This window comes from Crocodylus porosus, unplaced genomic scaffold, assembly GCF_001723895.1.
Source record: "Crocodylus porosus isolate Cpor-Errol unplaced genomic scaffold, CroPor_comp1, whole genome shotgun sequence".
NCBI lineage: Eukaryota > Metazoa > Chordata > Crocodylia > Crocodylidae > Crocodylus > Crocodylus porosus.
Genome location: NW_017728905.1, coordinates 667,953 through 690,701, shown reverse-complemented (window position 1 = coordinate 690,701; position 22,749 = coordinate 667,953). Strand labels below are relative to the sequence as shown.

General features: G+C 54.2%; 1 protein-coding gene across 1 annotated transcript; it reads left to right on the top strand.

Moving 5' to 3' along the window:
• Positions 1-6: 6 nt before the first annotated feature.
• MEX3D (mex-3 RNA binding family member D) lies at positions 7-22,686 on the top strand. Its single transcript, XM_019557015.1, has 2 exons — positions 7-149; positions 20,894-22,686. Exons 1-2 carry the CDS (start codon positions 53-55, stop codon positions 22,159-22,161), a joined length of 1,365 nt encoding a protein of 454 aa, XP_019412560.1. The 5' UTR covers positions 7-52; the 3' UTR covers positions 22,162-22,686.
• The last annotated feature ends 63 nt before the right edge of the window (positions 22,687-22,749 follow it).

Here is a 22,749-nt window from a genome sequence, read left to right as displayed (position 1 = left end):
TGGCACCTTCCCGCTGCCGCACCCGCACCCGCACCCGCTGCTGGCCGAGCCCATGAGCCTCCTGGGCAGCCGGAAGAAGAGCGTGAACATGACGGAGTGCGTCCCCGTGCCCAGCTCCGAGCACGTCGCCGAGATCGTGGGGCGGCAAGGTAACGTCCCCGCCGCGGCCCCGCCGCCTCGCCCTCCCCCGCCCGCGGGCCTCGCTTTGCGGCCGAGGAGCGGAGGTTTCTGTTCGGGTCAGTTCCAGCTCTTGGTTTCTTTCCTGCTGGGGGGGCGACTCTTTCCCCTTCTTCTAACGGGACTTGATGAACCAGCCGTCTTCCCCGGTGCCCGAGGGGCGGCTGCTACTTCCCGAAAGTCTGTGGTGGGCCCTGCCGTGCAGGACCAGCCTCCCGGGTATTTATTTAGTTTGCTATAGGGATGTCTCCCCTGGTGACCGTCATGTGCCTTTCTAGCTAGCTCAAGCTTGGCGGATGGAAACGGGACAGATCACTTCTGTACACTGATTTAAAATGTCTCCAGGAGGGAGGTGGACATCCCGGGCTGCGAGAATCTGTCACAAAAGGACGCAAGGGCACGCCTTGGCACTTGGGCAGCGTGTCCCCGGCAGGCGCCTGGAGCGAGCTTTGTTCCTAGAGATTAGGAAAGACCCGGTCGTCTTTCAGTCCTGCCTCGCAGGAAGCCCCGTGCCGCCTGCAGAAATGCCCCGCCGCACGCCTGGGGGGGAGCGGGGTAGAGGTCTCTGGTTCTGCTTCTTTTGAAGGCTGACCTCCAGTGCTTTTGGTCTTTCCACCCTCACTTTTCAGCCCGGACCGCGCTCCCGCTCGGCCCTGGGGAGGGCTGCGACTTGCGCCGATGGTTTCCGTGCAATCGCTGGGGGTCGTGGGGGTCCGCGTGCATTTTTCCTGCTTGGAAGTGGGGTAGTGTGGCAGCCCCATTGTTCTCTTTGTTAGCTAGAGCCATGCTGTGATTAGCATGATGACATCATACTCCCCGCTTCCCATTGGCCTGCTCCGACGCTCCAGTCCATTTGCAGGCGCACGCACAATCCCAGTTTGCACCGACTGCTCGGCCTCAACTTTCTGTGCTTCCCCCTCCGCCACTGGAAGCCGCGCCGTGGGCTCGGAGCAGCGAAAGGTGGGCGCGATCGCTGGCAGGGCGATAGCTGGTTAACTGGGGGCTGGCTCTGATCTCTCTCCGCCGCTTGTCCGAGACCACGGGGAATAGCAGTCTCATCTCTGATCCACCCGCTCGAGGGAATCAGGAGGTGGGGGTGGGGGGGCGATTCAGAGATCCGATCCGTTTCTTCGGTCTCTTAGGATGCAGCGGGATTGTCGAGCAGTGCCCCACCCTTTCTTCCCCTCGCCCAGATCCACCGTCTGTCTGGGTGTCGCTGCTGCACAGAAGCCCCAGTCCTAAAGCCTCATAAGCACATAAGTTTAACTTCATCAAGGGCTGAAGTGCCAGCCAGCACCCCCTGCCCCCAGTGTCTGGTTCAGGGAGATGATGCCTGGAGACCTGTTAAACATTAAAACCCCACCAGCTGCCAGAGTTTAAGCAAATAAGCTGCCCAAGGGCATTAGCACTCAATGTGACTTCAGAGTGGCATGCCACGGGGGAAAAGGGCTCTGGGACAGCGGATGCAGAGCCTGGAAGCAGCTACAAACTTGGGCCAGAACTGGCATGTGGTTCTCCTCCCGCCCCAGCCCTCCAGCAGAGAGTGGCTTTTTTCATCGTGCTGCATTCGCCGTCTCGCCGGCACTTTGGCTCTTCCGTGCAGTCTGGGCCTGGTGCGCTGTGGCCCCTTTGTGCCAGCTCTGTTGGCCCAGGAGAGGCTGAGAGTCGTGGCAGGTTTGGTTCTCGAGGGACTCTCCCTCCACGCATCTCTGTGCCGTCCCGGATGGAGGGCGTGGGGTCTGACCGGAGCATCTTTGTGCTCTAGCTGCGCTCAGCTGTCAGAAAAGCCCTTCAGGCCTCGGGAGACGAGGGCACGCTAGGGCCGGCCGAGCCTACCACCACTGGTTCCAACCGCCACTCGAGGCCAAGCTGTGTCAGACCCGGAACAGGCAAAGTGCAAATGTGACATGCTGCCACTTTTGCTTCCTCCAGGTTTTGCATCCAGCTCAGCTTAGCTGCAAAAATGGATCTTCACATGCCTGTCTGCCTGGATCTCAGACCTGCACACATCCGCACTGCACTGTGGCCCAGGGGTGAGAGCAAACGTTTCTGGCTCCCTGGGTTGTTCTTGGATTGGGCGTTTTGGTTCAGGGTCCCCTTCCACATTTATCTTTGGCCGTCTTGGCGTCCCCCATGGGCTGCACCAGCAGTGACTGACTTGAGTTTCGACAAAATAGCATTGTCCTAAGACCCCTGTGCGCCTGCTGTGAAACTACTTTACTTTAAAATCCAGATGCCAGGAACTCCAAGACTCCACGGTCAGACAGGTGAATGCTAATTGTTGTCACGGCCTTGTGTTTTACAGCAGAATCTGCTTTAATGGGACGTCCCGATAGGTGACCTCTCATTCCAATTAATTGGACTTCCCCGGTCAGAGAAGGTAGCGGAAAGCCAGTGCTGACCTACATGAGCACCAAACCTGGGCTAAATGACTTGAGCTAAGATGTTGGTTAACTAAAGAAAAGCACCTTTCTCTGCCTCAGTTTCCCTGTCTGTAAAATGGGGAACTGGTTTATCTTTATTCACAATATACACTGAGGGCAATCACGACTGGAACCCGGCTCTCCTGACTTGCTGCTCTCGGGCATGTCTTCAGGCCAGGCTGTGGGTGTGGGGGATGAAACCCGTGACTTGCCTGAGGCCAGAAGGAATCGTTTTGGGCAAGAGAGAGAATCGGGGATGTCTTGTCTCCCAGTTCTCCCACTAAGCCACGCCTCTGTGTCCTATAATGATTTCTCCGTTACAGTTCCCTGAACAGTCCCATGGCGTACACCCATGGCCACCTTGGTCCCTGAGACAGTTGTAACAAGGAAACAAGCTGTGATTTGGGAAACTGAGTGAGGATGAATGCACCTTGGGAGATCTCGGGTTGAATGCAGCATGTGGGACGAAGTCTGCTGGCTGGAGCAACCGGTGGCCATTTCTGGCAGTGGTCATGCAGTCCAGAGGAGCGGGGCGGTTGTGTTCAGAGACTGCCCCGGCCTGAGCATGTGGGGGTAGGCTGCAGGTCAGGACCGAGGAAGTTTGGCAGGGCTTTCCACGCAAGTGTCTTGGAGCAAGGCCTGCACCTTCCCATGCGTACAAACAGCAGCCAGCACATGGGGGAGCTTGCTGGAGCGCAGACCCCGCCCCACGGCTTGCCCGGTGCCTGGTTACTCAGCAGGCTGAAGCACTGAATAGACTGCACGTGCCAGCGCGCGGGATCCCAGCTTCCCCGGCAGACAGTGACAGGAGCCTTTGCTGTCAGGGCTGATGCATGACATATGCTGCTGGCTATGATTTTCCCCCTCTCTTTTTCCTTGTCTGTTAACCCAGTTGTTCCCCGGAGCTAGCGGTGACCCTGCGAGGCTGGCCTCTGCTATGTAGAGCCAGCGTGTTCATTTTCTAACTACAACCAGCTCCATTCAGCTCGGCATAGAGGATAATGAAGCACTGAGCGAAACGCTCCCCCTCCGTCTCCCCCTCCAGTCCCCCACATCGCCTCATCCTAGCACAGCAGTGGGCTGGAGGGTGCCTGGTAATAGTATAAAATGGCTTTGTGTCTGGGAGGCTGGCAGGGAGTGGGGATCGTGGGCTATTTCCTTCCCCTCCCATCTGACTCCTTAATGCTTTAAATGGCCCATGCTGTTACCACCAGGCAGCTGGGCCCAGAGGGATTCTGCTGTCATGCCTTTGCATGCAAGCCCATTCATGAATCTCGCTGTGGGAGGGGCTGCTCAGTGCATCGCCATGGGCATTAATTGCAGCAATGTGGTCTGATTTCTGAGCTGCAGAAGTGTAGTAGTATTAATAATGGGATCGGCACGGAGGGGAGTGTCTGAGCCAAGGAATCAATGGAGATTGCAGTCGCGCTGGGTTCGTCGCTGCCGGCACCACATCAAGGTTGCTTCCCTCGTGTCCTGGCTTTGTCAGAGCATCTGGCAAAGACAGACTTGTGACAGCCACCTCCCCTGGCGAGGCGGGGAGGGCTACCACAAGCTGGAGCAGGGGGGGGCTCCTGGGGCTTGTTCTCAGCTCTGAGCCCAAGGTCACGCAGTGACGTGGTGAAGTCACTGCCTCGCTCCATGACTTGGTTTCGCTGCCTGCTATCAGGGACAGCTCTTATCTCCCTGGAGAGCTGCAGTTTATATGGAGAGCTGGGACTTGGCAAGAGAGGTGAAACCAGCAGCTCTGACCCTGCATCGGGAGCTTGCGCTTTGTGAGCGAGCTGAGAGGCCTTCTCTCCACTCTGAAGTCGGTGCAGGTGCCTGTGGACTCTGCACCAACAGGACATTGCTCTCACCTGGGCCTGCTTCTGCTTTACTTGTCTCTGCTTGCCAAGCCCTGAGCCTGCCTCTAGTCTCTACCCCAGCTCTGCTGTGGCAAACCAAAGGAGCACTCAACCATTTCCCTTTAGTTGCATCTGGACTTCCCTTCCCAGCTGCGTGTGTCTGTTGGTACGAGCAACTGGGGCCAAAACTCCCAAGCTCTGTTACACGGGTTGATCTAATCTCTGTAGCTTCCAGCTGCTAATTTTGCCTCTTCTTCATACTTCTTCCTCTGGGGCCTTAGGCCCCCCTGCCTCAGTTTCCCCACTGTCCAGTGAAGCCACAGAGGTCCATACCATCCCTGCCGCTCCCAGTGGAGGGCTGAGAGGAAGGTGAATGAACTGCTGCTTTGCAAAGCACTTTGGAAGGGAAAGAAATGCCAAGTGGTATGGCGGAGGTTCTGTGAAGTGACAAAAGTGGTGTGCATTACCTTCCCCCCTTCTCGTGCCAGCACCGCCTGGCAATACTGTTGTGCAGAAGATGTTGGGAGCTTTGTTGCACAGGATGGTGAAGCTGGGGGAGAGAGGGGCTTTGCCTCCTGCGCTAGCCCTGAAGATGACATACCAGTCCAGGAGCTTTCCTGGTCCTGCTGGCAGGATGAGAAGTACTGGCCACCCCTGTGCCAAGGCGGCACTGCGTTCCCAAGGACTCTCCCAGTGTGATTTATGGGATCCTGAGATGAGCCTCCTAGACCTACACGTACAGCTCGAGATGGGACCGTTGCAGCCTGCTCTGGCCTTGGTCTTCAGGGGCGCTGACTGCAGGAACACGTTGCCACGCTCTGTGCAAGCCCTAGAGCCATGGGGGAGCCTGGTGCCATGTAACGTTGAGTGAAGGGAGGGTAACATTGTGTACAGTGCCTTGGTCAGACTGAACGCAAGGAGCAGGGATACCCAAGTGCAAAGGCGCCATGCGCTGGGTGGGATGGTCTTCTCCCCCCTTGGCTTCCTGGCCTAAGCGCTTGGAAGCCTGTTGCTTTGGGAGCTTGGTGGCTAGCAATTTGGAGCCCAGGGGAGGAGGCCTGTCCTGTCCTGATACCCTTCCCTCCTCTGTGCTAGCCCTGGTTTGCATTTGTGGAGTGGCTGCATGTGCTTGCACCAGTGACACATGACCAAACCCCTGCGATAGCGATGGAGGGGTGCAGTAGTCCTGGTCTTCCTTGTGGTTGTGGGGTGACAGCAGGTTCCTTCTGTCGCCAGAAGTAAGGGAAGCAGTGCAGAGGGTTAGGGTTAGGCTAGCCAGTGACCTTGCTCTCCTGCCCTCTCCTCCCAGGTTGAGGGGACAGGGACAGGTCTGAGCCAAGAACAATGAGCTAGGGTGGAAACATGGCTCTGCGCTGCTAGTGCAAAGGGGCTCCGGGGTTTAGAGCCACCCTGCACCCACCTCCATGTGCGACTGGCTTGGAGCACTGAAAGGGGAATGTTTTTTATCCCAGGGGCCCTTGGAAATGAGGCATCGACTGTCCCCCGGTTCCTCACTACCCTCGGGAGCAGCTCAGACGGGAGCAGGACTTGTCAAATGTTCACATCTTGCCCTTGATATTCCCATCGCATCATGCTGTCTGCACTGAGGGAGCCCCCTGCGCTGTCCCATCTCTTGGGGCACTTTGCAGCGGTGTGAACCTGGGGTCCTAGCCACCACTCTAGTGCCTGTCTTCTCCTTCTCCAGCTTCCTCTGCATATATTCTTCTTCACTTCCTGTCCTAAGCTCCTAACAGTTTACAGCAAAGCTATGCGATTCCTGCCCCGGAAGTGGGGGGAGTTCACGAGTTGCTTATGTGGTGCCTACGCGTTGTTGTGTAGGTCAGCTGTAAAGTGCATTGGCCTCCTTTTGGGGTGAGATGGGATGAGCACGTAGCTATCTCATGGTGTCACGAGGGGACACACCCCTGTTGGGATGCAGCCAGTTGGCCCCAATGGCACTACGGGGATGAAAGGGAGCCTGCCTGCCTGGCAGGGGGAAGCAAGGCAGGTAATGTCCGGGTGCTAGCAGGTGGTCAGGGCTTAGGAGGAGGGTTTCCAGGGTTTTCAGAGAAATGTCCCACATAAGCCAGCCTGATACTCCTAGAGTTATGTGCGGATATGGGTGTGGAGCTGGGCGTGGATGCTTGAGCTTTGTGCACAGGTCTCTGCCTCCCTCGATCCCTCTGGGCTGAGGGAGGCCTCCCGCTTGGGACTGCGTGTGCTGAGCCCCGTGGGACTGGAGCCTCTGGGCGCCGTTCAGCACCCACTCACCTGCTGGCCTGAATTGGGGCCAAGCACCTCGTAAATCCCCAGAAGAGATGTACCCTGCAGCGGTCAGAGCTCAGGGGCCCTCCTGGGTGCTGCTGATTTTCCTGCAAGGGGCGGGCCAGCTACAGAAACAGAATACCCCGGGGCATGGCTCTTCTGGGGCCTGGGTGAGAAGCCTTGGTTTAAGCAGGAGCTTGCCTGCTTTAAACATACCAAGGTTTTTCCACTGGTAGCCAAGTCTGTGCCCCTCTCCCCTGCTCCAGGCCCCTCCTGCACGGCAGGTCCTGACAGTGCTCTGCGGCCTTTCCTCCCCTGGCATACTTGCTGCCCTGTTCCCCCATGGAGGGCTAAGACCCTTCTCCAGTACGGATGGGGTCATCCCAGCTGGCGAGGAGCATAACAGGCCCTGCACCAGGCATGGTTTCCTCGGGTGCCAAGTGGGGGTGCCTCAGCACGTGGATGGATGCGAGGCCAGCGAGCCGCATCCTGCACTGTTGCTCTTGGCACAGCGGGACGCACTGTGGTGAATTTGCAGTGCAGCATATGAATGTCTGTGGGCGTTGCCGAAGTCCACGTGCCAAGCTCCAGGTGGGTGCATGTTCCAGCTGCTCGGCCCCTGCTGCCTGGTGCTTAGAGGAGAAAACATCCCAGCTGCCCCGTAGCATTGTGGCAGCTGCCTTTGGCCCATCCACTTGGCCGTTTCTTTGCTTTTCAGTAGAGCACCTCAGCATGGACGTAGGTCCCATTGGAGGCCAAGACCTGGTGTGTTCACAAATATTGTACCGGTGCTTCTCTGTACTTCTTTTTCTCTGACTGATATCAGGGGCTTATTGCCTGCAGAGTCACGGGAGCCCTAGGGCACCAGCGGTAACTCGGGAGTCGGTTGTCTCCTATAGACTGTCCTCTTGGAGGAGCAAAGACAGACACCTACAGATCATGAGCAGAAGCATGTTAATGGCTGTGTTGCTGTAGCAGCGGTGACTCTGTCCCAGGTGGGTCATTCCTGCTCCTGACAGATCCCAGTAGTGCCCGGCCTTCTCTTGCACTTTGGCAGCAATTATCTCCCTTGCCAGGCTTAAGTGTGTAGTCTTGAATTGAAATGGCTTGGTTGTTCCCAGCTCAGACACCCTTTGATCTTGGCCAAATTGCTTCCCCTTCCTTTCAGTTTCTTCCATCTGCAGCACAGAAACGTCCCTGTCTCCTTCCCGGAGGGACAGAAAGGCATTGCTTGGCACTGTACAGTGGTTCTTACTTTCAAGGTGCCTTGCCCCTTGGCACCAAGTGTCTGGAGGAAGCTCTTCTCACCCCCTTGTGACTGTCCTTGTGCAGAGGGGACCTCCCTCACACCTGCAAGTGCAGGGGTGACACAGTGCTCCCATATTCCTTGCAGCAGCTGCTCATGCCCATCTCCTGTTGCTGCTGACCCAGTTCCTGCCCTGCCACGTACCACTTGCATCACTTTGGGCAAGTCAGATGGATGTCCTGCTGTGGCCCACATGATGAGAGGCCAGACTAGCTGATCTTGATAATCATAACTTCACAAATGTCAAGGACAGATAGGAATACCCTGCAAACCCCTCTTCATTTGCTGCCCTAGCAGGGGTCCTTTCTTCTCACTCCTGTTGAGTTGCCCATCTTGACCATGAGCCTGGGGAGCAGGTACCCCTTTGCAGGGGTAGGATTGGCCCATGGACAGCCAAATTGCACAGAGTTGCCTCTTGTGGGTTGCTTTGTGTTCATTCCCTCTGCCAGAGTCATGCTGTATCCTACGGGGCAAACTGCACAGAGCCTAGAAGCCAGAGGGCAGGTGCACTGCCCATGCCGCTTCTGCTTGGAAGAGGCCAGTTTCCTGCTGCCTGGAGCACGGGACCTTTTCTTTGCAAGGTTTCAGGCTTAGCCCCTATGAATGGAGCTTGGCTTTGGTTTTGGAGCAGATTTAAAAACTCTCTCCACTGTTGTGCCCTTGAGCAAACTCCAGCAGTAGCATCGGTTTCCTCGCGCTGTTGAGCTCTTACACTGCATCTTGTGTGCCAGAGACTGGCAGTAAAAGAGTAAAGATTGGTATTGTTACAGCCAGAATGAAGCACAGCCTTCAATACCCAAGCTAGGTATTGAAGTTGCCAGTGCCTTACTGGTGGCATGGGGAGCATGCATGCGAGCCCAGCAGCTCTCATACCAGCCTTGGCTATGTTGGACTTTGCAGTGACGTTGTCTTCCCTGAGCTGCTTGAAGCCTCTGGCTGCTTTTAAGATCCTGAGAACGGCGAGAAGCATTTTCAAATGTGTGTGCAAGGTGGCACCGGGGGAGAGAGGGATCCACAGGGCAGTGCAAGGTGGACACCGTGGGACTTGCACGGCTACCACACTCGGTGCTGGCTTTTAAACCCAGCCTGATGGAAAGCCTCATTCTGTGCTGCTTTCCCTTTTGCAGCATGAGTGCGAGTGTGGCCAGGTGGGAAGGGTGGCCCATTTCCCACACCCTTTGCAGGTGGAAATGACAAGGCAAGGTGTGGAGGGGCGCACGTGAAGCCTCAGCATCAGCTGTGTCTCCTCCGAGTGAGGGGCAATTGCCTGCAGCTTTCCCTATAAAACCAAAGGGCTTTCTTTATAAAACCTCCCGGGGAGTCGGGCTGTTGGACAGTTTTCAAGTGGCCCTTACTGCTTGAGAAGGACGGCGCACATTAAAACCTAGTCCCCCGCCGCTCGGGAGCCCAGACGGGCACAAGAACATTCTCTGAGCTGAGCCACGGGCACAAAGGCAGCAGAAAGCTTGGAAAGCAAACGTTGCTGACTGATGTCCTAGGACCCAGTCCTCTGAGCGACTGAGCTCTCGTGCCTTCCTTCGGCTCTGGCAGGCCCTGGGCGGCCGGACCGCCTGCACAGCCGGCCAGTTAACACTGGGTGCTGGGATTCCCCCTGCAAGAACCTCCCAAATGGCACAAACCAGCTCAACGAGGGGGGCTTTTCCCCTCCCGCTGCATGTTGCTGATGTTTCTGGCCCCAGGAGCCCAGAGGTGCAAGGTGAGGATCCCACTCCTGTGGTCGAGGCATCGCTGGCATAACCTAAGGGAGCTTCAGTGCCTCAAGAGCCGGAGCGAGTCTGCCCTGACATCGGTTTTGCACCCAGGTGGGCCGAGAAATGGTTAATTTTGCTGGGTGAAGCTCCGTCTGAACTGCTTGTGCTGACGCCGTGTGCTCCTTTTTGAACTGGACATGCTCCCGCTTCCGGGGAGATGGAGTCCCACAAGCTTAATGGCTCTTTGTGTGGCGTTTTGGCTCCCGCATCTCATTCCGGTTCCTGGCGAACTGTCTGAATTGCCTCCGTTCCCCGAGGGACGCAGAGTCGATGAAAACACGTCAGGGGGAACCCTGGCGTGTAATGAGGCTGGAAGGCAGAGAGGAAACTTCCTTTGATACGGTCCCAGCGTGACTGGCGTGATGTCGGGCTGGGAGCGGAGATGCATCTGTCTCCTTGAGAAAAATGCACTGAAGAGCAGCTCCTGTTCTGGGGCTGCAGCCATCTTGACATGCGGTGGGTTCGTTTGCATGTCAGTGCCCCGAGAAGTGTCTGAGCAGAGCTGATGGTTGCCTCCTGCCAACCAAGCAGGCGGCTGGGTACTTGTGGAGTCCTTCCCCACCTGCCAGACAGGACAGGTAGAAAGCCACCTTTCCTCACCGGTGCTGGGCAAGCTTTCCTCCCCAGCCTTTCTTGCCACCTAGGGTCTAGTGGTTTACCGGGTGCAGCGATATCAGCAGAAGCGCCAGGGAGGGAAGCCTCCCCCCACTCCAAGCCATGGGATACTTGGTGCTGATTCAGAGCTTCGCAGTCCTCGTGTGCAGGCGCTGAGGTCTTGCCCGGGGCAGGAAGCCAAGCCACCCACATCCCCATCTCTTATTGCCGTCTGTATGACCATAGGTAAAGTCTCCATCTCTCTGTCCCCCTCCACCAGTTGGGGCGCAAGCCCACCCGGGTGCCAAGTGCTGCGAGAGCGTTGAGCTAAGGGAACTAGGAGTCTTGGGGTCAATCCTCCCAGCACCCGAGCCCCGGCTGCCTCGTGCTGGCTCGAGTTGTGGGTACAGGCGGGCAACCGCAGGTGGCAGGGGAGCACGCATGCAGCAGCTGGGGGGGCCTCGGGCTCTGGGAGCCCCTCGCTGTCTCAGACACCGATCAGAGCTGGAAACGTAACCTCCTCTGCCTCAACGCCTGGGTCTCTACAGACTAATCCCACTGCAGTGTCCTGGCTCATAAGTATACTTTTCCAGCTGGCTACTGCAGGGACCAATTCCTGCTCCCCCACTGCCTCCAGCTCTAAATTAGGACAATGTCAGGCCACCCTTTTCCTTTGACATGCCTCCCGAGCCCTTCCCCGCCCCTGGTAGCATATTCCCAGTGGTTTAAACAGCTGGGTTTCACAGTGCCTTGCATCCAGGGGCTGCCAGAATTGGAGTCTGCTGTGTTGGAGAGGGGTGAACTCAGGTTCGTCCGATGGCTTGAGCCCAAGAATGTACGGGGGGGGCGGGGGGGGAGAGTGCTGCAGGGGCATCCCAGCTGAGCGCCGCTGGCATGTGGAGCGGATGAGAGATCTCCAAATGGCTCCAGGACAACCCTCATAATATTTAGCCTTTGCAAATATTCACTCCCTCACGAAACAGTGGGGAGGGTCATTGGCTTTGCAGCTTCCAGATCCAGCTGTGTGCGCTTATTAGTCCCTCTCGCTCCCCTTACCTCTCCCAAGTTCACATCTGGGTGGGTGGGAGAACTTGCGCTTGCCAAGAAGCCCCAGCCCTATGCTGTGCAAAGCTGCTGGCATACCAGATCCTCCCAAGTGCAGGGGAGGTGGAGGCTGGAAGCAAAGAGCCTGGCACAGCCATAACTCGCAGGCAGTCAGCTGCATCTAATCCTGGACTTGTGCTGAAGCCGGCATTAACTCCCTCCTGTAATTTGGGGTCTGCCACCCATCGTGGCTTCACCTGCAGCAGGCAAGCGATGGAGTTGTAGTGTTTGGTTGGGTGCATGCATCTTGGTAGCACTGCATTACCCCACATTTAGCACACGGCCAGCCAAGAGTGAAATGCTTTGGGGGTTTATTTCTGTATTTGCTGTAGCACTGGAACGGCAGGTTGGGACTGCTGACCCCATAGCCATGGCGTCTGCTCAGTCCCAGCCCAGGCTTGGGGAGATGCTAGCCTGAGCCAGGGGCTTGAGAAATACGTCAGCAGGGTTTTGTCTCACCACTCCCATGTACAACTCCCTCGACCTTCTGCCCAGCCTCTCGCAACACAAGGAGTAATGCAAGCCCCGGGGTGTTTGTAATGCAGGCAAAACACTGGGGCCCTTCCCAGGGTTGTGCCTATCCAGTCGTTACCTTGTGGATTCCCATCACAGCCAGGGGAGCTGGATGGAACTATTTTCGCTTCTCTGAAGTGGCTTCCAAATGCCCCGGGGAGGCCCCGCAAACTCCCTCGCTCTGGGGAGGAGTCGGGGCTTGGAGCCTTGTGTGTCCTGAAAAGCAGCTTTCCTGACACAGTCCTCCAGTGCCCTTCCCTGGCACGGCCATGCCGCTCCAGCCCCAAGGAGGTTAACGCCATCCCCAGCTCAGTGCCAGCAAAACCAAGGCCGTCCCCAGCTCGGTGCCGGCTCGGCCTCTGTCTTCACCGCAGGAGTTGCCTGGTGTAACCAGACTGGGGTGATTGCACTCCAGTGAAAGCTTTGTGAGATGTCCGGGCCTACGGTGGGTGCCTGCTGGGGAAAATCCCTGCCAGCCAGGACCCTCCTGGGAAGACTGTGGGTGACGCTGCCACCCCAGTTCCATGGGTGATCTCTGCAGTCTGCAGCCAGGGAGTCATCGAGGGCTCGCTAACACCGTATAGGTGTTGTCCCCTGCTCCTTCCATGGACAGCTGTCCCTACCCAGCCCCCTTTCCCAGCTCCAGACAACCAGTGTGCACAGGCTGTAGTCATACCTCAGTTCCCCACATTCAAACCTAACCCATTGCTCTCTGTGGCTCTTTCATTGCAAGGAAGCACATTTGGCAGACCTGAGCCTTGCTTGCGAACGAGCAGGAGAACTTCCCCCCGCCTCCCCCTGAGGATGGGCTGGGGTTTGCAAGTGGGTGTATAACTGCGATTGGAAAGCAAGGATGTGGCATCGAAACATGCAGGCTCACGTAGTTTGACAATTTTTTTGTGTTAATTATTCATGATACTTAATGCCCTAGTAACGGTGCACTATATCATCTCAAAATAGTGAAGACCTGATACAGCCTCTGCGATTACATCTGTGCTGGGATGTGGTGACAGAAGCCTTTTTTTTTTTTTCCCCTGCAGGTCGAGACTGCTCTGGTTTTATTAATACAAAACTGAGCCTTGAACCTCACCCTGTGGTTCAGGCATCACCGGGAATTTACAGGCTCCCTATGTAACCTTGGCCAAGTTATTTGGCCTCCCTGCACTTCAGTCCCCACTTGTGCAATGGGGATAATGGCATTGTCTTGCCTTGGGGGGGGGGTGGGGATTAAACACACTAAATGATTTAAGACACAAGAGACTAATGGGACCTAGGCTAGTGCTATAGAACGGGCTGTCAACTTTTTCCAGATGTGGGCTGGAATTGCCCACCTGAAGTTGGAGGTGGGCGCGAGGACTTGGCCACTGCTGCTGCTGGTCTCTGCGGGAGCACAGGGAGTACCCTCAGCTGAAGCCCCTCCGCTGCCAAAGCTGCGGGCTGGATCTTGCCCTCTGGCTGCAGTTTGCCAACCCTGCTATAGAAGAGTAAGGAGCTCTGGCCAGGGGTCCTGGTGCCAGTGTCACTTGTATTGTTATCCCTTGGGAACGCCAGGTATTTGTCCCAGAGCAGAGGGCATTTTTCTTTTCCCATTCTGTGTGTCCTCTGCTCCCTGCCAGAAGGGTGCTGGGCCTGGCCTGGAGCCCCTTGGTATTGCTGCCGTACAAAACAAAGCATGTTCTGGATTCTGGGTTCTGCCGGCGGGAGGGGGCAGAGGTTGATTTGCTCCACCTTGCCTGCTGGGAAGGAAGGGCAGGAAGCAAGTCTGAGCTCTGGAGGTGAAATGCATCGCTTCTTGAGCCATAATGCAAAAAAATTCATAAAATCATAATAAAGTCGGGCTGGAGAAGACCTGTAGAGGTCATCTAGTCCAGCCCCCTGCCTAAGGTAGGATCATCTCTATGCAAGCCATCCCAGGCACATCCTTGTCTAACCTGTCACCTAACTACACAGGCAACCCTGTCATACAAGCACGAAGCACAGCACCCTGACCTGCCACAGGTAAAACAGAGGGACGAGCCCTACTGCTGCAAGGGTTGTTCAAATACGTTCCTGAGATCCAAGGAAACAGAAGGCAAAAACTCCCACAGTCCATACCAATCTAACCACGGGGTACATTTCCTTCTTGATCCTAAATATGGCCATTGTTCTAGCCCCGAGTGGAGGGGCAAGGCCCTTGAGCTTAGGCCAGGATCCTCTGGGTTTTAGTCCCAGCAGGGGCATTGGCACACCCCAGTCAAAATCCCCAGCCTTGACTAGCCCACACCCAGTGCTTCTAAGGAAGACAAAAAAAAATAATAATAATCCCTGCTGCGTAGCAACTGGGGAGGAAATAAATTCCTTCCTCACCCCATGTGGCAACCAAAGCCCAGAAGCATAGGAAATACCCGTAACAGAGTGCAGGCGTAGCTACGCCTAGATCATTCCTGACCAGTGCTTATCCAACCTCATCTTGACCACCTCCAGTGATGGAGATTTCCCAGCTTCCCTAGGCCGTCTAGCCCACTGCCTTGCTGTACTGACAGAGAAAAAACTGATCTACTTGAAACCTGTTTTGCTGCAACTTCAAGCCATTGGTCCTTGTTCTGCTCTCTACATCTGGGGAGAAAAGGTGTTCTCCCTCTGTATGGTGGCCCTTCAGATATTTGAAGATTGCTGGTGTGTCCCCTGTTTGGCATGTTCAGCTTACAGAAATGGCATTTATTTCCTTCGACAAGTCCTCCTATGACTGGCCTTCCAAGCCCTTTATCATCTCTGTCACCTGTCTTTGGACCCTCTCCATGTCCTTTTGAAGTGTGGAGCCCCAAACTGTACATACTATTCTGGATGAGGCCTAAACAGCTATGAGCAAACAAGAACCGTCATCTCTTGTCTCTTGTACCTAATGCGCCCATGATGCAGCCCAGAACTGCATTCGCTTTTGATGCAGCCACATCACAGCTGCAGATTAGTTGACTCTGGGATGCACCAAGGCTCCTAGATCCTTTTCTAAAATGCTGCCACCCAAGCCAGGTGTCACCCATTTTGTATTTGTGTTCTTGATTATTCTTCTCAAAGTGCGGCACCTGGCATGTGTCAGCATTGAACTTCATCCTGTTGGCTCCAGCCCAGCTTTCCAGTCGGACAGGATCCTTCTGAACTGTGCTCCTGTCCTTCAGCGTGTTTGCAGTCCTTTCCAGTTTCACGTTGTCCGCGGATTTGCTCAGGAAGCTTTCTAGTCCAGCATCCAAATCTGTGAGCACATTGAACAGCACCGGGCCCAGGACAGACCCTTGTGGGACTCGACTCAAAACCTTTTGCCAGTCCAACTTGGATGTACTTATAATTTGCTTTTAGCTATTGAGCCAGTACCAAGTATCCCATGACTTGGGTTAGACAAAGCTACTTTGTAGTAGCTTTGTCTAACGCACGTTTCTCCAATTTGTTTAAGAGACAGTCACGTGGGACTTGTCAAAAGCCTTGCTGAAGTGCAGATACACTACAGCCACAGCATTACCTTCATCCACCCACCTGCCTGTCTCATCGGAGATGGAGATCACGATTCCTTATGGTATGGCTCCAGTAACTTCCCAGGTATCAAGGTGAGGCTAACTGGTCTGTAGTTCCTCAGGTCTTCACTTCTGCATTTTTTTAACGAGGGGCACTATGTTGGCCTTTGTCTGTCATCTGGTACCTCACCCGTTTGCCATGACTTCAGCTCAGGGCTTTGAGACCTCTGCTAGTTCTTTCGCTAGTCCGGGGTGCAGTTCATCGGGCCCTGCTGACTTGAATTCATTCAGACCACCCAAAGCTCTCTTGACTGTTTCTTTTGTTATCTCATCCCTCAACGTGTCCCCTTCTTTATCCAAATAACCCTTGCTTGCTGTCTGGTTGCAGCCTAATCTTTTTGGGAAGATTGGGGCAAAGTAGTTGCTGAGCAGCTCTGCCTTCTTTGCACCTTCTGTTAAGGCTACTTACCAGTGGACCTACAGCTTCCTTGGCCTTTCTTTTCTGGCTAATGTATTTATGTCTTCTTGCTGTCTTTGACTTGCCTTGCTAGGTGAAGGTTTTTTGGGTTTTTTTTTTAAACTTTCCCTTCCTGATTTTTCTTTAATCTATGCAGGTTCTTGTTATTTCTTGGTGTGCTTCCTTTGTGACCTGCCCATCTTTCCATTGCCTTTTTGCTTTCCTCTTTGCATTTGAGGCATTCTAGAAACTCCTTGTGCAGCCACATCGATCTTTTGCCGTTCTTCTTGTGCTCCCATTGCATTGGCACTGTTGTTTCTTGGTGGGCTTCCAATACCATGCCTTTTAGAAGCGTCCAGCTGTCCTGGGCACCTTTTATCCTTCAGTGCCTCCCATGGCACCATGCCTACTATCTCCTTGAGTTGGTTGAAAGCCACCTTTGTGAAATCCAGCATCTTATTTCTACTGACGTCTCATGCCTTCCTAGTTTCAGGATCATAAATTCTCTTATAGTGTGATTGCTACCTCCCAGTTGCTTACCACCTTCATGTTCTCTATCAGCTCTTCCCTATTGGTGACTACAGGATCCAAAATAGATGATTCCTGAGGTGTATCTTCCACATAAGGTAGCATCCTCCACATTTTTATGTTTGAATGTCTTCTTCTTCCAGCAGATGTCTATAAAATTGAAGTGTCCCATCAGTATCATCTCATGACCTTTTAGATAATTTTGTCACTTCCTTGAGGTGCCTCTTCCACCTCTTCTTCCTGGCTTGGTGGTCTGTAATAAATCTCCACTGTTATATTGGCACTGTATCTTCCCCCAAATGCATTCTAATTTACCATCTTCCTCCTGAACCAGGGATCAAGTCTGTATTTGTTGACATGCAAGGCAACAGCAGCAGTCATAAGAGCTGTTCCACCAAGTTCCTGAGATACCAGTAAATTCACAGTTCTTTTCTCAGGCTCTTGTTTGTACCCCATGCTTTTTGTATATGTATCCATGTATCGGACATATTTTGCATCCCAACTTACTTGTTTCACCTTTGCATCGCGTGTTGCTTCCCTGTGTCCCTTTCTGGCCTTTTCCCACAGTTGAGTTGCTTCTTCTCGTCCTTTTTACCTTTCGATTGTTTGTTCCCACGGGGAGGGTTTGGCTTCCCATTCTCCATGAAACCTAGTTTAAAGCCTTCCTACAAGGTTGGCCAAATGGCACCCAAAGATACCCTTTCGAGGTCTGGGTTGATGGATCCTGTCTCTTTGTAGCAGTGCACCTCCCCAGAACATCTGCCGATTGTCGAAGCCTTCACATCTACGCTGCCATCTCAGCTACACGTTTTCTTGCATGATATGATGGTCCCTGTTAGGGGCCTTACCTTCGACTGGGAGGATCGGTGAAAACAACACTTGCACTTCAAGCCCTTAATCCTCCTGCCAAAATCCTCATAGTGTCATTCCTGGCTGTATCATTCATGCCTACATGGACAAGCTGGGGAGGGTAGCGGTCTAAGCGCTGGATAAACTCTGGCACCCCTTCTGTGATATCATGAATACAGGCTGCAGGCAAACAGCACGCCTCCTAACCTGGATGACAAATTGGCGCTTCTGTCCCCTTCTCGGTGCAGTGGTCCTGGAGCCTCCCTCCCTGACGTTTTTCTTCTTCCTCTTGAGACTGCTGGGTCCTCTGGGTCTTGTCAGCTGATTTCTTTGCCTCTGCCTTTTCCCCAGCTGTGCAGGGTGCTTGAACATGGTTGCTGACTTCAGTCTGTTCCCCTCGAATTTGGGGCACCCTCCTTCTAGTAGTCGCATGTTGTCACTTCTCTTCTTTCCCCTTGGGCGCTCCAGTGCCAGCCTCTTGTGACTCCTATTCAGGAAGCCTTCCTTTTCCCTGGCAGCATTTTACCTGTAGCCCTTCAGTTGATTCTTCCAAGACGGGCACCGGTTCACAGTTGGTGCAAATGAAGTGGTCCTGACCCTCTGGGACTAACGAGTACAGCACGTCCCACACAAGTCAAGAGCTGCTGATCCAGTCTCTAGTTATGCCTCCTGTGCTCCCTGGGTGACGCCTCGGCTGTAGCAAACGAAGCAAAGAAGTGGTGGAAGCCTAGTTCGCTCTCCTGCTCCCTCCTGCAGTGAGCTCACTCGCCGCTCTCGCAGTTTGCAAGGGGCTGCCTTTTAACAGATTGCCTGATCTGGGCCTGCCTGGCGCTGCCCCTTAATTAGCTGTACCAGGCCCGCTTGAAGTGAGCTGGGCCACAGCTATAGCACCAACCCTGTCAAGCAGTCGCTCCAAAAGCAAGCACAGCTTTGCCACCAGCCCCACAACTTGGACACCCAGAGTTTCCGGTCTGCAGAATTGGCTCCTCGAGGCTGTGCCACTGCCGAGCTCTCGGTCTCCTCTCGCGGCAGCTCCCAGGAAAACTCCCTTGCTGTTTGCTGCCAAATTTGAGTGGTGGGGAGTGGATGCAATAATTGAGGCAGAGATGGCAAATGCAGCCCATGGGCAGGGCTTGATCAGCCTTGCAATACAAGCATCTCCGCACTAGCACCCAGAGGCCCCAGTGTAAGCAGGGCTCTGGTGCCAGGTGCTGTACAGACTTGTAGTGAGGAATGGCCTCAGGCCTGAAAATCTCCATGCACAAAGCCGAAATGGACAGTGAGAGAGAGGAAACCAAGGCACAGAAGGTAAATTAGTGATGGGCCTGGCATCGCACCACAAATGAGCAGCAGACCTGGGAGTAAAAGCCAAGTCCAAAAAAAAGAAAAGGGTTAGTGACACATGCTTTTTTTTTGGATCAGGCCCCTTGCTGTAACAGTGATGGGAGCCCCTAAATTGAAATCAATTAAAACCCCACCATTTCATTTTAGGGGAACTAAACCCCTGTCGCATGTACCAGCGGCCCACAAGAGCAGTCAGTGTTAAGCAACAAGCCACAGCTCCTTCCACACCCCGGGTGAACTTGCAAATGCCGTCCAGGTACCAGCAAAAGCCACAGCACTAGTTAATGTTTGCACAGTCCAGCAGGATGCCAAACAGAGACAGCGAGGGCAGGTGCTGCATTGTTATGGTAATGAGGCAAGCGGTTTTGGGAAAAAAAACCAAACCAGGAACAACCCCCCTCTCACCTTCCCCCCAAATATGCTCCTCAAAGTGGGATATGGAATAAAATTAAAAGCCATCGTGGGCTGGGGGCTGAGTGTCGCTGCCAAAACAACCAGAAACCCCTGGGCTCTCCTTGCTGGGGCGCCCTGCATAGACATAGACATTTGGGCTGGAAGGGACCCTGGAGGATCATCGAGTCCAGCCCCCTGCCCCACAGGCAGGAAGTCATTGCAGTTGAGGACATTGCAGCTCTGTGTCACGGGCGTGGAGGCTGCTCCCACTCTGGGTTTGCTTCTGGCTCAGCAGCAGCAACAGTATCTCTGGCTCCAGAAAGAGCTTGTTCGCTCCTCAAACTGCCACCGAGATCAGTGACTCCGCTGCGTGCGCAGCCAGACCTTTCCCATCCATCTCCATGGAAGGCACCCTCTTTGTACGCTTTGGCTACCAACCAGAGCAGTCGCACCCATGTCTGCGTGGCCCAAGCTCCTTCCTGCTCCCTCTTCTTTGTTTGCTCACCTGCTGCTTGTGGTGAGGGTTTTTAGCAATGAGCACTGGGGGTAGATGTTACCTCTGTGCTGTGTCGGTTTAATGAGACCCTGCTCCCTGCTTCTGATCCCTGCCGTAGAGAAGAGGATGGTGAAGAGCCTAGCAAACCCTGGTAGGCCTGTGTATTGTGAACATAGGTGGATCTAAGATTTTGAAAAGGGGGGTGCAGATGGTGTCATGCATCTTCACATACAATGCAAATCATTTTTCTCCTGGTAAAAAAAGAAACCAGAAGCTATACTAAGCAGACAAGGTCTTTTGTTTGTTTTATTTTTTTTATTTAAAAGATCTGATATACTAAGTTATACTAAGCAGACAAGGTTTGTTTTATTTTTTTATTTAAAAGATCTGATATCTTTTATTAGACCAACTTAAATAGTTGAAAAACAATTTTTAAGCGAGCTTTTGGATAATAGAAGCTATGCTAGGGGCCTAGGGCTATAGTATTCAGTTTAAAATTCAAACAAACTTAAATACACCTTTATTGGAACGTGCACTAATTTGCTATATGTAACTTGCTGTATTTTGGATTAAAAATGCAACCAGCTAGGCAAAAGTACTCAAAAGATGTTTTTTCTTTAGTCCTATACTCATTAAAATTAGATGTCAGGTTTATAAAACAAACCTTCCTGAGCATTTTGATAGTGGACCCATTGCTTCACTGAGAGTTATTTCTAGACCTGAGTTAAAACAGTCCAAAAGGCTGTGAAACAGTCCAAAGGGCTCCATGACCAAGAGCAGCTAGCACAGGGGTGGGCAAAACGCGGCCTGCCGGGCCATTCAATCCAGTCTGCGGGGCCCCTAGAAAATTTAAAAAATTAATATTTATCTGCCCCTGGTTGCTTGTCATGCGGCCCTTGATGGCTTGCCAGAACTCAGTAAGCGGCCCTCTGCTCAAAATAATTGCAGATTGTAATGAGCCATGAAGTGAACTGCTGTCTGATGGAGGGTGCTGCCCCTGCCAGGCAGTTTGGTTTAAACTTTGGGTAGAGCAGGAATCAAAGGAGGGGAGAGTTGCACCAATGCACCCCCCTGGGTCTGCCCTGATTGTGAACTAGCTCCTCCAGCGCACCAGAATTCATCTGTGAGCTGCTCGCTGCAAAGCTGCAGGTGTCTCCAAGGGCTGCGTGTGCGGTCACTTGGAACGATGGCTTCTCCACACACTTGAGGCCTGCTGATTTCCTGTTCCTCTCCCCCCACCGCTCTCCTGGCCCAACCAAGTGAGAAGCGGGGTGCAACTGGTCCCCACCTTTAATGTGGCACTTACCATGTGTTGCTTTTGTCTTCTCTTTGTGATGCAGGTTGCAAGATCAAAGCTCTGCGTGCCAAAACCAACACCTACATCAAAACGCCAGTCAGAGGAGAGGAGCCCGTCTTTATTGTCACCGGGAGGAAGGAGGACGTGGAGATGGCCAAGAGGGAGATCCTTTCAGCAGCTGAGCATTTCTCCATGATCCGGGCGACACGCAACAAGGTCAACGGCTTGACGGGAGCCATGCAGGGCCCTCCCAACCTGCCGGGACAGACCACCATTCAGGTGCGGGTCCCCTACCGTGTGGTAGGCCTGGTGGTGGGGCCCAAAGGGGCCACCATCAAGCGGATCCAGCAGCAGACGCACACATACATCGTCACGCCCAGCCGAGACAAAGAGCCTGTCTTCGAGGTAACGGGGATGCCTGAAAACGTGGACCGGGCCCGGGAGGAGATCGAAGCCCACATCACCATGAGGACAGGATCCTTCATCGATGTCAACGCCGACAACGACTTCCACTCCAACGGCACCGACGTCTGCCTCGACCTGCTGGGCAACACGGCCAGTCTGTGGGCCAAAGCACCCAACCCGGCCCGCAGGCCCTCGGCCGGCCTGCGCAACGACAGCCTCAGCTCCCTGGGCAGCGCCTCCACTGAGTCCTACTACAGCGGGCGGGTGGCGGACACCAGCCCCACCAGCCCCTACAGCACCAGCAGCGGCTTCACCTTCGGCGACCCCCCGGCGCCGCTCGGCTCAGAGGAGTGTGACTTTGGCTTCGACTTCCTGGCCCTCGACCTCACCACGCCGACCACCATCTGGTCTCCTTTTGAGCGCTCCAACCCGCTGCAGGCCTTCAGCAGTTGCTCCTCCGTCAACGGCTCCCAGCGACGCAACAGCAGCATCAGTGGGACGGCCACCCCCCGGCACTCTCCGACCCTCCCCGAGAGCAGCGTCGCCCTGGACCACCCCTTAGCACGCCGCATCCAGAGCGACCCGGTCAGCACCTTGTCCTGGCTGCCCACTCAAGGCTCGCTCTCGTCCTTCTCCAACAGTACGGGCTACTCCTCCTCCTCGTCCCTGCCGGGCAGCATCTCGGCCACCTCGGGCTCCCCCACGGATTCCAGCAGCTCCGACGGGCCCCGCAAGAGCTCCCGGGAGTGCATGGTGTGCTTTGAGAGCGAGGTCATTGCCGCCTTGGTGCCCTGCGGCCACAACCTCTTCTGTATGGAGTGTGCCATCCGCATCTGCGGCAAGGCCGAGCCGGAGTGTCCCGCCTGCCACACCCCGGCCACCCAAGCCATCCACATCTTCTCGTAGCTGTCCGTCCAGAGCCGGAGCGGAGGGCGCCCCCCCCAACCCCTACAACACAGCTTTTTAAAAACTTTTAACTGTTTAAATCAACCTTTTTATTTAACGGATCAGACTGGGGACGCGGGGGGAGGGGGAAAGAGATGCTATTTCTCGCTGGGTAGGAAGCTGGAGGGAGAGATGGTTGGGGGGTTGGACAAAATGGGCGTTTCGGGGGGGGTGGGGGGAGAGAAGGGACAGAGGAGAGCGCCAGGAAAGAGGGGTGCAAAATTGCCGAGGGGAGAAAAATCAAATGTTTACAGAATAGCTTTAACTCTGGGTCCAGCCACAGGGCTGGGGCAGAGAATGACCAGCTGTTCTTCAACAGTTCTTTCCAAATAACAGTATTCAGTTTGCAAAGTGAAATAAACAAGACAGAAAAGGTCCGGTTGCACTTTTTATTTTAGGACACACAAGGGTTGTCTTTATTTTTTTAAAAGCATTTTATTATTATTATAATTTTTGGTTTTTTGTATGTACAGTAGTTATTTTTGGACAGTTATATGTTATTTTTATATATATATATATATATATAATGAATATATTTTAATAAATATA